Below are 15,380 nucleotides of genomic sequence, written 5' to 3' on the forward strand. Positions count from 1 at the left end.
AGCTGAATTATCTTCAAAGGTCTCCTCCTCTCCTGGGCCCAGTTGTTTAGAAATAATCTGATCACATTTCAGCTATCAGATTGGATCAAATCTTGAATATGGGTTGTTAAAAAGGAAAAAAGGATTCTGAAATTGTATTCGATCATGTAATTCAATCTTGGTTTGGATCCAGATCAAGTTTTCAGTTTGTGTTGTTCAAAACCTTTTGGTATAATTGGAATACCTTTGATCCAAAAAATCAGGATTATCCTGATCCCAGCTGAAAGATGGATTCAGGGTGAATTTCAGGAACAAATTGGAATAAAACTTTTAAATTGCTCAAATATATATGCATCTATCTATACTTTGCACTTGATTTGTTCGACAGTTACTGTGATAAAATGGATGAAGTAGATATCAGGCTACCTATTAAGCTTCTCAGTACAGTAAAGTTAAAAAAAAGGATGATGTCCTCATAAAATGTCAATATCAAACAAAACATGCCTACATTGTCATATGTAGTCCCATTTAGAGCACTGGTTATCCAGATTTGCCGAGATTTGCAGATTTAAAACATTTGCACCTGGATCAGGTTCATCCAATCCACTCAGCACAAAGGTAAGATGGATTGTATGATCCTGGACAGCAAAAGGTGGAATTTCCAAGTCTGGATCATTTTGATCCAGATAAAAGTTTTTCAACAATCATGGTGATTAATGGCAGTAAAAAAAAACCCCAATAAAGCAGTCTCATAGCAGTTTTTTAAAGCAGTTTTTCGGTGGAGCTTCTTGCCCAGCACCTGCTAATGTGTGCTCACATTTTTTCTCGGGTAACTTCTCCTCTCCAAAGCAAACACACCCAGTGACTTCGGCTAGTTAAAACACTCAATAAAGCACTTGTAAAGCAGTAAAAAAAAAAAAAAAAAAAATCAGTGTTTCTCCAATGCTTTTCAGCACAGCAGGGGTTGGAGCCAAGCTACTGCTAACATTAGCTCAGCATATTTCTCTGCTAACTTAGGATCCAGATGTCTAAGACTAAAATACTTCACTCAGTAAAACATATAGTTAAAAAATGACCAAAACCTTAAAAGTGTATAGCAGGGCTATTCAACTATAATCTCAAGTAGGCCAGATTTTAAAACCAGAAAATGTTGTTTGGCCAGACATTTTCAGCAGCAAGCAACCCACTGACAATTTAAAAAAAAAATTTTTTTAGCTTTTTGTAATGACAAATTTTTAACAAATGTAAATTGACATAGTAAAAGTAGCAATGTTTATCGTTTCACATTTGAAATTTAAAAAAAAAAAAAAAAAAAAAAAAATTGTTGGATATCTGACCAAGGAACATCAGTATTGCAGAAGCAGAATAAAAACAGCGGTGAATGAGAGACTGTGGAGAGAGCAGATTGAAAGAATGCTATCCACTTGCTGAACATTGATAAAGTAGTCTATCAGCTCTTTACTGAAAAAGTTGTTTATTATAAGACAAAGAAAAATGCATCCTTTGTTCACACTGTATCCGGCTCATCCTGTCTAACAGATCTCAGAGCTGGAGAGTGAGAAGCAGCACCTCTCTGATGCTGTGGCGTCCCTACAAGAGCGCGCTCAGTCAAACAGCGAGGCAAGGGTCCGTGAGGTGGAAACAGAGAACCGTCTGCTGCACCAGAACATCACTGACACCAGCTCCCGATTGGCCAGCTTAGAGACACAACTCAAACTAGCCAGTGAGGATGCAGAGAGGCTGAGGGAAAGGGCAGGGCGGTGTGAAGAGGTGGAGCGAGAGGTGGCGAGGCTGGAGAGGAGCAGGGATGCTCTGAACAGAGAGGTAATAATAATAATAACAGTATATTAAATATACATCTTATGTAGAATGTATTCTTAAAAGCTAAATGAATTGATACAGAAATCATGGGACCAACATCTGTATTTTGCTTCCAGGTGGCTTCTCTGCGTGCATGCAGCGAGCGGTCAGAGACTCTAGAAAAGCAGGTGTCCTCCCTGGAGCAGGAGGTGCACAGGCTGAAACGGGAGGCAGAGGAGGCCCAGCGGGAGCAGCAGCGACTGGAAAAGTATGAGGCAGAAAACAGCCTAATGTCAAAGGAGAACCTGGACCTGCGCTGCTCCCTGGAAAACCTGCGCTCCTCATCCGCCCGCCTGGCCACCCTCCAGGAGGAGCACAAAGAGGCACAGAGAGAGACACAGGATCTGCAGAGGATGCTGGAAGAGGCCAGGGAGGAGGCACAAGGAGAGAGGAAGAAGGTAGAGAGGCTGGAGCTGAACCTGGCAGCTTTGAACCAGGAGAAACATCGCTTAGAGGAGGAAATACAGAAGAGCAAAGAGGAGAGGGAGGAGGAAGAGAGACAGAAGCAGGAGACTCAGGCCAGAGAGGAGGAGCTGAGAAGAGAAGTGGAAGAACTGAAGGAGGAGCGGAAAAGGAGAGAGGAAGTTGAGGAGGAGAGGAGGAAGCTCCAGCTGGACTTGGAGCAGTCAGAGAAGGGTAGGAAACACCTGGAGAAGGAGAGCTGGAGGATCAGAACCCAGCTCGAGGGTAAAGAGACAGAATTGGAGGAGAAAGCCAGGCGATTGGCTACAAAGCAGAAAGAGGGCGTGGCTCTGAGTAAGGAAGTTGATAGACTGAAGGAAGTGTCAGTCAAAGCCAAGGAGTTGGAGAGGGAGAACAAGGAGCTGCAGAAACAGGCAACGATTGACAAGAGGACTCTGGCCACTCTGAGAGAGGTGAGAGGAAAAATGATGTTTGAATTTGAACTTAGCAAATTCCATCTCATGAGGATGCATACCTCCAGGACAGTGAAAAAGTCCAGAATGAGCTAACAATCAAAATTAAATAGTACTGATCCATATGCCCTATGTCAGGTTTTCAATACAAGACTAATATTGGCCCAACACCTACAGTTTGCATTGTTCATATCTTTATTAACAAGTTTTGCATCCGTAGGCAACGTGACAAGATTTGTTATCAGAATTAGCATTACTGACCAAACACATTTGAGCTGCAGGTAACTAGGGTTGCAGCGGTAAAGATTTTCACAGTACAATAACCGTCTCAGAAAATTTAGTGGCCTCACAGTATTACAGAATTATTATTATTATTATCATCAATTAGAATGATCCTTAAAGGACAGAAAAGGAAGTGTCATTTATGGTCGAATAAAGGTTTATAACTATAAGTGACACTTGAAATCATTTTTATAGAAGTATGTATAAAAAGTCTCCCTTTTGAAAATAACTAAAATAAAGGGGGATTCTCCATCCGGTTGTATTTTTTTTATTTATTTATTTATTTTTTTTAAATATCCTAGATAATAAATATACAAGGTATGATAACTGTCTGTTTAGGTATATTGCTGCAACCCTACAGGTAACAGTCTGTGTGGAGAGGTGGAATGCATTGGCCGAAATGCAATCTAGGAACCCATTGGCTATTGTCTGATGACAATTTTGATTATTTTTTTTTATAGCTTTTTTAAGACTTAATCTGCATTCATATGCAACTCACAGCAACTTAATATGATACAGTCTCTGGCTTTTCTTTGCTTTCTAGTGTCGGAATTTTATTTATTTTTTGCTTATTTCTGATTCCTTATTAGTGTATTTAGCATGAATTCACTTGGAGGGTTAACATGGCTTGTTTGTATTACGTGAAACTCGTTCAAACTTGCAAACTCTGTATGGGAAAAAAGTGGAATGAATAGTCAAATATTTGTTTTAAACAGCGTAATCTGATTCTTAGGGCAGATATCTGAGTCAGGTACAGCCCCAGAGTAGCCAAAATGTTTGCTGCACAGAAGAAGAAGTCTTGGCCTGGATATCAGCTCAAAACACTGGAACTCCCAAAATATCAGCCGTTCCCTCAAGAGGCTTATCTTCATTAGATCAGTAGCTGATGGGTTCCATGATTGGCATTGATCTTAACCCTGACATGCATTACATCATCTGCGTGGAAATGTTGATGTATATGAGCTTCATGGCTGTGTGTCATGTATCTTTATGTGTGCAGGAGCTGGTGTCAGAGAAGCTGAGTGTTCAGCAGCAGAGTGTTGAGTTAGAGAGACTCAATGAAGAACTGGAGAAGATCGGACTGAACAGAGAAAAACTACTACAGCAAGAACACACACTGGAGGACAGGTAGTTTTGATATGGTGCTTTTTTGGGTCTCATTCTGGGGTGACTAATCAGATTGAAATGATATGTGTAGAAATCAGGGCTGTCAAACAATGAATTTTATTAATGATTAATTGCTTTTTTAAATTTAATGTTTAAAATTCAATTTTTTTGCATTTCGAAACAGTTTCGGGGAATTCTATATAAACAACGTAAAGCCATTCTTACTAGAGTGTCTTGATTAGAAATCAAATTAATGCAAGGTTTGTTGCTTTTTAAATGAAGTGGGGTACTCATCAGTGTCACATCTGAGAAATTATTATAAAATAGAAAATAGTTATGCCAAACCACAGGCCAGGGTTGTTTCCTGACAACCCTTCACAGTTCAGTCCCAGTCCAGCTTTTAACCACAAAAAGAAATACAGCTCAAAAGTCAATACAACTCTGGGTTTTACTATGGATCCCCACAAAACAAGAGACAATAATGTTTTTGTCTCTGCAGGTGCATATTACTGTTCCCTTGTCAACTGTCTGGTAGTTTGTCCAAATGAGACATTTAAAAGCGCAGTGGTGTCCTATTTTCAGTGTTGTGTGTAACGCGTTACAAAGTAACACAACGGGCACAACAACGTTACTTTTCCCGGGGACAGATTTGACGGTGACACTGCCTGTCTGCCTCTGCTGCGCACTAGGCAGGAACTGTGACAGTTGCCATGTCAACAGTACAGACAGGAGCGCCAAAATCAAGAATCGTATGAGGAATATAGAAGATACACACGCCTCCTCGGATTATTTTAACGGTTTGTCAACCGAAGACAGGTTAGCTTATTGTAATAAGCTAACAATTAGCAACGGAGTGAGGTTTCCCATAGATATATATACGTAGATGCCGCATTCAACGGTGCTCCTCATTGGAGCGATACGTCAACGCGGCCACCATCTTGCCCAGGTGGAGCCGCGCTGCCTAATGCATGTATGTCTATTGAGGCAGGAGAATATTTATGATTAAAATCATCATTACTCGCTGAATTCTCAACCGATTTTCATGCGGTTTGGTTTGTTACAATCGTCAGACGTAGTTATGAAACAGGATACTTGGTTAAATAAAAAATGCAGCTTTTCATACCAAAATATTTGATCTTATGTAGATAAAGTAACTGTAATAGTTCCACAACACATTTAAACTAAACGTTCCCCATGTAATAAATATTCTTTTTTCTTACTAGATGTACAGTGTCCACCATGATGTCATTTAATTATTAATTTTGACTATAAATGTTTATTCACATTTCACACAGTGTGCAAAAAATAGTGTATCAGCAGGGTTGTGCCGAGCTGCAGTGTAGTTACACATTCTGATTAACAAATGTTGGTTTTGAACAAGTGAAAATAAATGACTTAGAGCTGCATGTTTACACAAAATTTTGCTTTAATCTCATATGTATAACACCACAGTGCTCATGGGAGCCTGGACACAGAACTGTTTACATTATTAGGTCATATTTACAAAAAAATATACACAGTGTACAGTAGCTAGTATTATTTTTAGGAGTCTGCCCAGTCCTGTCGAAGTCCTCAGGTCTGAAGTGACAGCTGCAGATGACTGAGGAGTCACTCGGGACAAAGTGTTTTTTGGTAAACTACACACAAAATAAGTGTGTCAGAAAAACGCAGTTCCACATAATTTGTAGTTACAATTCAGGCCACAAGTTGTGTCACGTTGGTGCCATAAAACAGATAGTTGACAATTTGGAATAACACATACACCGACATAGCTGTTTGACAAAGCATCATAATTTTATAAGTAATATTATATAAATGTTAACCTTTTTTCTTTAAGTTGTGTGACATAGCGTTAGCTTAATTTGGCATTAGGACCAGATCAGGACAGTTACTTTACTTGATTAGCTTAAAAGAAGGATCACTTTTTGAGATATATATCTCATTAAACATGTTCGTAACAGTAAAATATTGTAAAACAACTTCTTATCTGTGTAATGTTATTCCCTTCTGCTTGGTTTTAACACTTCTTTCGTTCGTACACCCAAATGCAGAGCAAAAATGTGGCATTTTTGCCGAGTCTGACATGGGTCTGAACCGGTCAGAGCACCTAGGCAAGATGGTGGCAGTATTGACGCATCCCACAAGCCAGGGTGCAGCATCTATGTATATATATCTTTGGAGGTTTCCGACCCAACGAAATGGCCTAAGCTACAGTGGCCGGACATTTTTTTATATCTTGTGGAGAAACCCAGCGTTTATACGCATGAAAAACTCAAGGCATATAAATCCCTTGATGTGTATAATTTTGTACTTTGCGGTCATGTCCAAGATATTGAATACCGGGATTTATCTGGTGGTTTTTGTGCTCTACGGACCGAAGTACTGCCAAGCCAGTGACAAGGACACAAAACAGTAACGTTAACTAATGTACAAGACCTGGGCGATTCTGAACAAGTCAACCAACTATATACTGACAGCGAACTGCACTTGTATGGCTGGGTAAGTGTTGTTTAATGTAACGTTAACCTCACTAGTCAGACCTCAGACATGGGCAACATACGACCCTGGAACCTCAAAGGAAATCAAAACGACCCCCAAAACATCAATAAAATGCAGCATTGTGTTAACAGAAACAGAACAATCATAACCTGCCTACCTTCCTGGCGCTGTGTGAACAGCAGCCTGTTGCAGCAGCTCCTATTTTGTGTATTTTAAATTGCTGCTGTAACATTGAAATTTCCCCCCGAGGGGTTAATAAAGTACCTACCATACCATACCAGAAGAGAAAATGAATTAATTTATTCGTGCAGGTCTGTAGCTTACTGCAAAGTATGAGTCTATTACACAAACACATTCTCAAGGCCAATTTCCACCAGATGCGTGTTGGTTGCGTCTGTGCTCCGGCACGGCAGCGGAGCTGATAGGATTCCATTCTAGTCAATGTGTGCGTTTCCACAAGCTGCGGCTGTGATGCGTTCCGGCTCCGTCTCAGCTCCGGCACTCTGGAGCCCTCCGCAACAGATACGCAGGACTTATATTTTTGCCGGACGCCGGAGCACAACGCAGCAATTAAGCACAGAGCAGATCATGCGGGGCAGGAAGTCGTGCACAGAAACACATTAAAACATCCGGTTAATTTTCAAAATAAAATACGTAGTGTTCACAGCAGATCATATTTCCCTGCACTACACCTTGAAAATGTCATAATGGGCAGAGGCAGGCCTGAAGTCAACAGGTCAGAGGTTTTCAGACGTCATTTCACCCCGTGAACACCATGGATGAGGAGATATTAATCATGGCAGTGCACCGAGATGTCTTCCGGCGGTGCACCGCACCTCACAGCCAACGCAGCCGGTGGGTATTGACGGACGGCGGAGCACGCAGCGGATAACCAGCGCTGCCGTTCCGCAACGGAAACGCATCTAGTGGAAATCCGGCGTCATAGTTACACACGTAATAACAGAACAGAAAATGATTTATTCATGAATATGACACTATTTGTTCAAAGATAGTGTCTGTGAATATTAATATTTTCCTCATTCAGTGATGCAGCAGGTCTGGCAAATAGGCTGTTAGTAGTAGTAATCTGTCATGTCACAAATTCATGTAGCGTAGTTAACACAAATGAACTCTCACTCTTTAATCTTTATTTTATCACCAAAGTGGTAAATACCAGTGGGAAACTCAGATTTTTTCACATTTATGAAATGAGATGGGGTTCTACCCAAAGTCAAGCACCATAAAAGTAACGAGTAACATAAAAAGTTACTTTTCACAGAGGGTAACTAAGTAAAGTAAGGGATTACTTTTTTTTAAGAAGTAACGAGTAACGAGCAAACACTACTTTTTAAAAGTAACTTTCCCAACACTGCCTATTTTCCATCACTGCAGCAGCAGGAGACAGAGAGCCACTGTGGCGGTTTGATGAGAGTGCCCTGAAGAGACAAAAATAGCAGCACACAATATATGCGATTAAAAAAAAATAACGTCATGATCTGACCTTAGTCGCATCACGACATATGTGTTGACGCCAACAGCCTTAGTAGAGATGAAGCTCAGATGAATAATTGATTGACTGATTGATTTCTTTGGTGTGCATGTCATGTCAGCAGGTACAGGCTGCTGGAGTCTCGGCTTGAGGAAACTGTCCAACAGACAATGAAGATTAAAGAGGAGAAAATCTCCTGTCTAGAAAAGAAACTCGAGGAGAGCAAGACACTCAACACTAAACTACGTGCTGAGCTAGCCACTGTACGGACATGCATACAAATTCTTACCAAAAATCCTTCCCCATTATGAGATGTTGTATTGTAGTGTGTGACAATATATGTTTTTTTTCCAGGGGGAAGAAAACCACAACTCCCAGCATCACTCAGGAAGTGACAGGGGTCAAGGGTCAGCTACTGCTGAGCTTCTACGAATGAAAGATCATCTCATTGACGTGGAAAAGAATGTAAGATTTTTGTTGTTTAATTCCTGAATAAAAACCTCACAGTACATGTTATCATTCTGTTTGCATATTTAATGTTCATTTGTGTTTATTTTCCTATTATTTATTTTTTATAATTCACATTTTTCACACAATGTACACTACATGTTCATATGTATTTTGTATATCAAAGGAATCCTCCCCCTCCCTCTTGTTTAATCAAGAACATAGAGAAGTTTCACTTTCTGTTCAGTTCGCTATCAGAGAGGGCTGTCTGTTTGGGAAGTACTGAGCATGCGACTGGATAAATGAGACTTGGATTACACTCAACAAGTTTTGTGAGAGTATGTTTTGATATAGTTTTGCTGTTGTTAAACACAAACCCTATGACTTAATTTCATCAAGACTTTTCTCAGTTTTGGGATTCTTTGTTCACTGTGGAGGCATGTGAAAAAAACAGTTTTCATTATAAATTCAATGTAACATGGGGGCGAGTAATTCTATTAATTGACCATTATTGTCAGAGGATTTCATTGATGTGTTCTTATTTACCACTTGGAATTTTTTTTGTTGAGTTATTAATTGTTTTGGTGTCATTGTTTTCTCTAGAATGCCTCCCTGCAGACAGAGAGCAGTCTGTTGAAGGGGCAGCTCAAACAGCTGGAGAACCAGAACTCATCTCTTAACAACCAGATGCTGGCATTGCAGCGACACGTCACCACTCTGCAGGAACAGAATTCAGGCTTGCACACACAAACAGCAAAAATACAGGTGAACAACATCCAGTTTAGTCACACAGTATTTCTGTAAAACTGAGCTAATAAGTAACATTTTCTGTACTATATTTCTCCAGATAATTTTTTAGCACTGAATTTTAATGGCTTCTACTGTGTCTTAGGTGGAGAACTCCACGCTGTCTTCCCAAAGTGCATCTCTCATGGCCCAGAATGCCGTGCTGCAGGGCCAAGTCACCGCTTTGGAGTCGGAGGTAGAGTCGTGGCAGAGGCAGCGCGAGGAGGCATGGCGGGGCAGAGAAAGCGTGCTCAGTGACCATGAACGCCTGCTGAGCGTTCATGAGAGGCAAGCACATGAGTACGAGCAGCTGATCAGTCAGCACGCCGCACTGAAAGGCAAACAGAGAACGCTAGAGAGCGAACACAGGACGCTGCACAGCAAGTAAGTGAATAACATACAAATCTTACTAACAATATAGAGATAGAAGATCTTTGGTAATCTTTAGTTTGCAGAAAGAACACTGTGAGGTGAACCCATGACCGGAAAACTATCACTGAGGACAGTTTTGTAGATAATAAGCTCATGAATTTAATGGAAGAAGCTCAGGTGATTTTAGTCCTGCATTAAAGTCACAGTGAAATGGCAATTAGAGCATCTTAAAGGGATAGTGCACCCAAAAATGAAAATTCAGCCATTATCTACTCACCCATATGCCGACGGAGGTCCTGGTGAAGTTTTAGAGTCCTCACATCCCTTGCGGAGATCAGTGGGTGGAGCGGTTAGCATGCCTAATGGTAGACGGCACCCCAGACTAACGTCCAAGAACACAAAATTGAATACACAGAGTACCTCTATACTGCTCATCCGTAGTGATCCAAGTGTGCTGCAGCCGCGACATAAAAAGTTGTTTTGAAAAACGTCATATGAACTCTGTTTTTAGCCTCACTGTAGCCTGTAGCTCTGACTGCTTCTCTGTGCTCTGCGTTCACGTGTGCGCGTGCTCAGGGTGATCGGTGATCTCTGAAGAGCAGCAGTCTCGTCAGTACAGATGTCCAGATTCTCAAGTGCAGGCATCGCCAATTCCCAGTCTGAGAAGCAAAGACTTTCCTCATCCGTTGGCATTGCTTTGCATTTGAAACAACTACACCACCAGGTTTCCAGTGCTCGACTCCGGTATTCTGCGGCTGGCTGAGGGTTAGGCTCATGAGCTGCGGCGGCTACTTTGTCCAGTAGCCTGAGTTCCGTGCGTATACTCGGGCTCAAACAAATACGGCTCAACAAAGAAATGCTGTTCCTCCTCAATTTCAAAGTCTTCAGACATGTTGGGCTGTCCTTTGCTAAAAGACCGTAGTGCAAATTATCTTTTAGCTCTGTGGTTACATTGTCTCTCCCTGCGGTGCACGTGTCACGTGATGTAAACATAGGTGAGCAAAGCTCATGCTTTCGCTGGTCTCGCGTAGGCGCACACACGTGAGTGCGGAGCACAGAGAAGCAGTCAGAGCTACAGGCTACAGTGAGGCTAAAAACAGAGTTCATATGACGTTTTTCAAAACAACTTTTAATGTCGCGGCTGCAGCACACTTGGATCACTGTGGATGAGCAGTATGGAGGTACTCTGTGGATTCAATTTTGTGTTCTTGGATGTTAGTCTGGGGTGCCGTCTACCATTAGGTGTGCTAGCCGCTCCACCCGCCGATCTCCGCAAGGGATGTGAGGACTCTAAAACTTCACCAGGGCCTCCATCGGCATATGGGTGAGTAGATAATGGCTGAATTTTCATTTGTGGGTACACAATCCCTTTAAACTTCTCTAATGTGATGTAGTGAATTAGAATAAGTGGGTGGGGTTTAGTTACAAGAGGGATTTAAATCAAATCCTTAAAATTGGATTGGATTGTAAAAAAGGGGCTTCGTGAATACGCTGAGCAAATTACAGCACAATATACAGAGCTGTAGAAAGATATGAAGCTGTAGCACTGTTCTCCTCCCCCTTCTGGAGTGTTAGATCAGGACAAGGAGGATAAAGGTTAACTGATTAAATTAGATGTGCACCACATTCTTTGGAAATGTAAACCAAGTTTCTGCCAGCTGAAATCTAAACACACACTTCCTGCTGTGATATAAAAGGGATGAGCTGATGAGTCTTCAGAAATAATTTTACATTTGACAGGAAGAGGAAAGAGAGGGGTTTTGAGATAAATCTTGCTCCAAAATGTTTTCTTTAACACATATTTAGCATGCAACAGGAGATAAATGAACAGTTGATGAGGGAATAGAGCTTGCAAAATATTTCGTTTGACTATCTTTAAAGATGATGCTGTGACACTAGTTAAACATGTTTAAAAAAGAAGGAGGTATATAAGCTTGCAGAAAAATGTTAAGTACATTAACCAGTATGTACCATTGTTTCTTAGTAGTTCCAAACAACATAGCCTGAAGATGGTGGAGTAGATTTGAATCTATATTTAGGTCATAACTAAAGTTTCTAATTACAGAAACAAGTAACAAAAATGCATTGCAATGTTATACTGCACAGTAGAACTTTACTTGAACTCTATATACAGTATGTAAACAGATGCATAGAGTCACATGAATCGTACATATGGACACACACATCCAGTGTTCTCAGTCAAGCTTAGTTTGTTGATTATTGGCCGCCTGTGCATATTGTGTTTTACCACCACCAGTGGCTGTAGGTCATAGTATTATTGATCAGTGACGGAGACATCAACCAACACATTGTGACTATGAATAAACACAGCTCAACCCTCCTCATGTCCTACATTTGCTCTAGTTGTTAGTTCCATTTTGCTCCAAGGTTTTTTTTCCCCTTTCTTTTTCTGCACAATCATCGGTAACCCAATTGGGTTTTTTGGCCTTGATTAACGTTCCTGAGTCCTTTAATATTGCATATCTTAAACACCAGATCAGATCCCTAACTCGCCCGAAATTTCTTAAGCTACATGATTCAAATACCAGAGGTGTGGACTCAGGTCACATGACTTGAAGTAGAGTCAGACTCTAGTCACAGCTTCATGGACTTAAGGGTGCTTTCACACCTGTAGTTTTGTTCATATGGTCCGCACCAGAGAAAAAATGATACACTGTTGCATTGTAGTTTTGGTTCGGTTCCCATTCACATGGAGTAAACATGAAGTTCTACTGGCTCGTAGGTAACTTGTTGATTGGATAGTTTTGGTGTTTGTCATCCTGCGTCATCAGTGCATCATCAGGACCCATGTGGGGAAACCAGATTCTGGTGACTGACAGAAGTTTCTGCAGGAGCACTGTAATGCTTCTGAAGTGTTTATATTTATGGTCTTTGGTTTCACAAAGAGCTCATAGAGAAATAACTGATTGTAAACATTATTAGTAGGCTAATATTAGACTGCAAATCAATGGCATGTTATGAATAATGACTAACAGAGACGGGATAAATAGTGAAAGCACCCTTAAACTCAATTTGAGAAAATCAAAGAAGACTTGTAACCTATCTTGGATTTCAACACCAGTGAGATGTGACTTCACTTGGACTTGAGCCTTTTGTCATTAAAATACTTGATACCTTCCCCCAAGCCCAAAGATTTAAATGTGTGTTATTTAGTAAGTGTACCACAAATTAATTCATTTCCCTTCATTTTGTGAATCAATTAATGTTAACACTATTCTTTCCCAACAAGTCCACACTTAATTCCACAGATGATCCACTTTGTTTGAACTACAGCATCCAATCAAGATGCAGGAGAGAACCATGAAGAACTGATGGTGGAACTACTTGGGAAAAAATAATACCAAAGATAATTTTGTAATTTTGCATACAAAAACTACATGATGATCGACAAAACCGACGTCGGCATGTGACATCATCCACTCCACAATAGCCGGACTACAGACTGCACACCCGAGTGCTCTCATTATAATCTCAGGTGACTTCAACCATGTCTCTATTAAAAAGACACTCCCGAAATTCACCCAGTATGTGACCTATAAAACCAGAGAGGAGAAGAGCCTGGACCTGCTGTATGCTAATGTAAAGGACGCATACACCTCCACGTCCCTTCCCCCGCTGGGTAGATCAGATCACAACTTGGTGCTTCTCACCCCCTGCTATGTGCCTCTAGTGAAGAGGCTGCCTGTGACCACAAAGACAGTGAGGACATGGTCAGAGGACTGCTATGAGGCACCGCAGGGCTGTTTTGAGGAGACTGACTGGAATGTACTCTGTGAGCCACATGGAGAGGACATTGATGGGCTTACTGAGTGCATTACAGACTACATTAATTTCTGTGTGGACGGCATTGTCCCAGCAAGGACTGTGCGTTGTTACCCAAACAACAAGCCTTGGGTAACAAAGGACATCAAAGCCGTACTCAACCTGAAGAAGAGGGCTTTCAGAGGTGGCAACAGGGAGGAGCTGAGGGACATTCAGAGGGAGCTGAGTGCAAAGATCAAAGAGGCTAAGGACGGCTACAGGAGGAAGCTGGAGAGGAAACTCCAGCAGAATAACATGAGGGAGGTCAGGAGTGGTATGAGGACCATCACCGGTTACAGACTAGGGATGGGTCACGATTTTCGAATTTCAAATAGTCGTTTTATTTTTGAAAAATCAATTTTTTAATGCGACTATTACTATTTGCCGCCTTTAAAGATGAATGGATCTCTGTGTGCGTGGATCGGGGGGGTGCGATTATTCGAAAAATTGTCGAATATTTGCCACGATTTTCAAATCGTGTTTTTGATGGTAGTGTGGCTAGGGCCAGTGAGTTAAATCTGTTCTTCAATAGGTTTGACACTGCTGCCCCGGCCCCTGTTGGCTCTCCTGCTGACTGTCTCCAGCCACCACCACTTCTGAACGCGCCGAACAGCTCTGAGTGCTTCATCGTCTCTTCAACATGAGCCTGTGCCTCCAGAGGGTCCCTGTGATATGGAAGACATCCTGCCTCATTCCAGTGCCAAAGACGCCGCAGCCCAGCGGTCTCTCGGACTACCGACCAGTGGCACTGATGTCACATATCATGAAGACCCTGGAGAGACTTGTCCTGGAGCAGCTCAGGCCTATGGTCAGGCTGCACCTGGATCCCCTCCAGTGCGCCTACCAGCCCCGGATTGGAGTTGAGGATGCCCTCATTTACCTGCTGAACCGCGTCTACGCCCACCTGGACAAGCCGGGGAGCACTGTGAGGGTCACGTTCTTTGACTTCTCCAGTGCTTTCAATACCATCAGGCCTGCTCTACTGGGTGACAAGCTGACGGCGATGCTGGTGAACCCCCCCCTTGTGTCCTGGATTGTGGATTACCTCACTGGCCAACCACAGTACGTGCGCTTGTGGCACTGTGTGTCAGACACAGTGGTCAGCAATACCGGGGCCCCACAAGGTACTGTCCTCTCTCCTTTCCTCTTCACCCTTTACACCACGGACTTCAGCTACCAGATAGAGTCTTGTCATCTTCAGAAGTTTTCTGATGACTCTATATACATCCATGCTATAGTTGGATGTATCAGCAAGGGCGAGGAGGCTGAATACAGGGCTGTGGTGAATAACTTTGTCTAATGGTGTGAGCTGAACCACCTGCAGCTCAACACAACAAAGACAAAAGAGCTGGTGGTGGATCTGAGGAGAACAAGGACACCAGTGACCCCAGTTTCCATCCTGGGGCATAACATGGACATCGTAGAACACTACAAGTACCTGGGTGTGTTCATTGACAATAAACTGGACTGGACTAAGAACACTGAAGTCCTTTACAAGAAGGGACAGAGCCGCCTCTATTTTCTAAGGAGGCTCTGCTCCTTTAACATCTGCCGGACTATGCTGAGGATGTTTTATGAGTCTGTGGTGGCCAGTGCTATTCTGTTTGCTGTGGTGTGCTGGGGCAGCAGACTGAGAGTAGCCGATGCCAACAGACTCAACAAGCTGATCAGAAAGGCCAGTGACGTTGTGGGGGTGGAGCTGGACCCTTTGACAGCAGTGTCAGACAGGAGGATGCTGTCGAAGGTGTGGGCGATACTTCAGCATGGCTCTCACCCTCTCCACCACGCTCTGGTCGAACAGAGGAGCACCTTCAGCCAGAGACTGATTGCTCCTAAATGCACCACTGAGCGCCACAGGAAGT

General features: G+C 42.2%; 1 protein-coding gene across 2 annotated transcripts in view; it reads left to right on the forward strand.

Moving 5' to 3' along the window:
• Nucleotides 1–15,380, forward strand: part of ccdc88c (coiled-coil domain containing 88C) — an 82,218-nt gene that overhangs the window by 39,856 nt on the left and 26,982 nt on the right. For both annotated transcript variants that reach the window (XM_049596216.1, XM_049596217.1), the window contains exons 15-21: nt 1,519–1,803; nt 1,917–2,714; nt 3,997–4,124; nt 8,213–8,354; nt 8,446–8,556; nt 9,142–9,303; nt 9,431–9,708. In XM_049596216.1, the coding sequence (XP_049452173.1) occupies nt 1,519–1,803; nt 1,917–2,714; nt 3,997–4,124; nt 8,213–8,354; nt 8,446–8,556; nt 9,142–9,303; nt 9,431–9,708 (1,904 nt within the window). The remainder of the gene's footprint in view (nt 1–1,518; nt 1,804–1,916; nt 2,715–3,996; nt 4,125–8,212; nt 8,355–8,445; nt 8,557–9,141; nt 9,304–9,430; nt 9,709–15,380) is intronic.

This window comes from Epinephelus fuscoguttatus, linkage group LG14 (genome assembly GCF_011397635.1).
Source record: "Epinephelus fuscoguttatus linkage group LG14, E.fuscoguttatus.final_Chr_v1".
NCBI classification, from domain to species: domain Eukaryota; kingdom Metazoa; phylum Chordata; class Actinopteri; order Perciformes; family Serranidae; genus Epinephelus; species Epinephelus fuscoguttatus.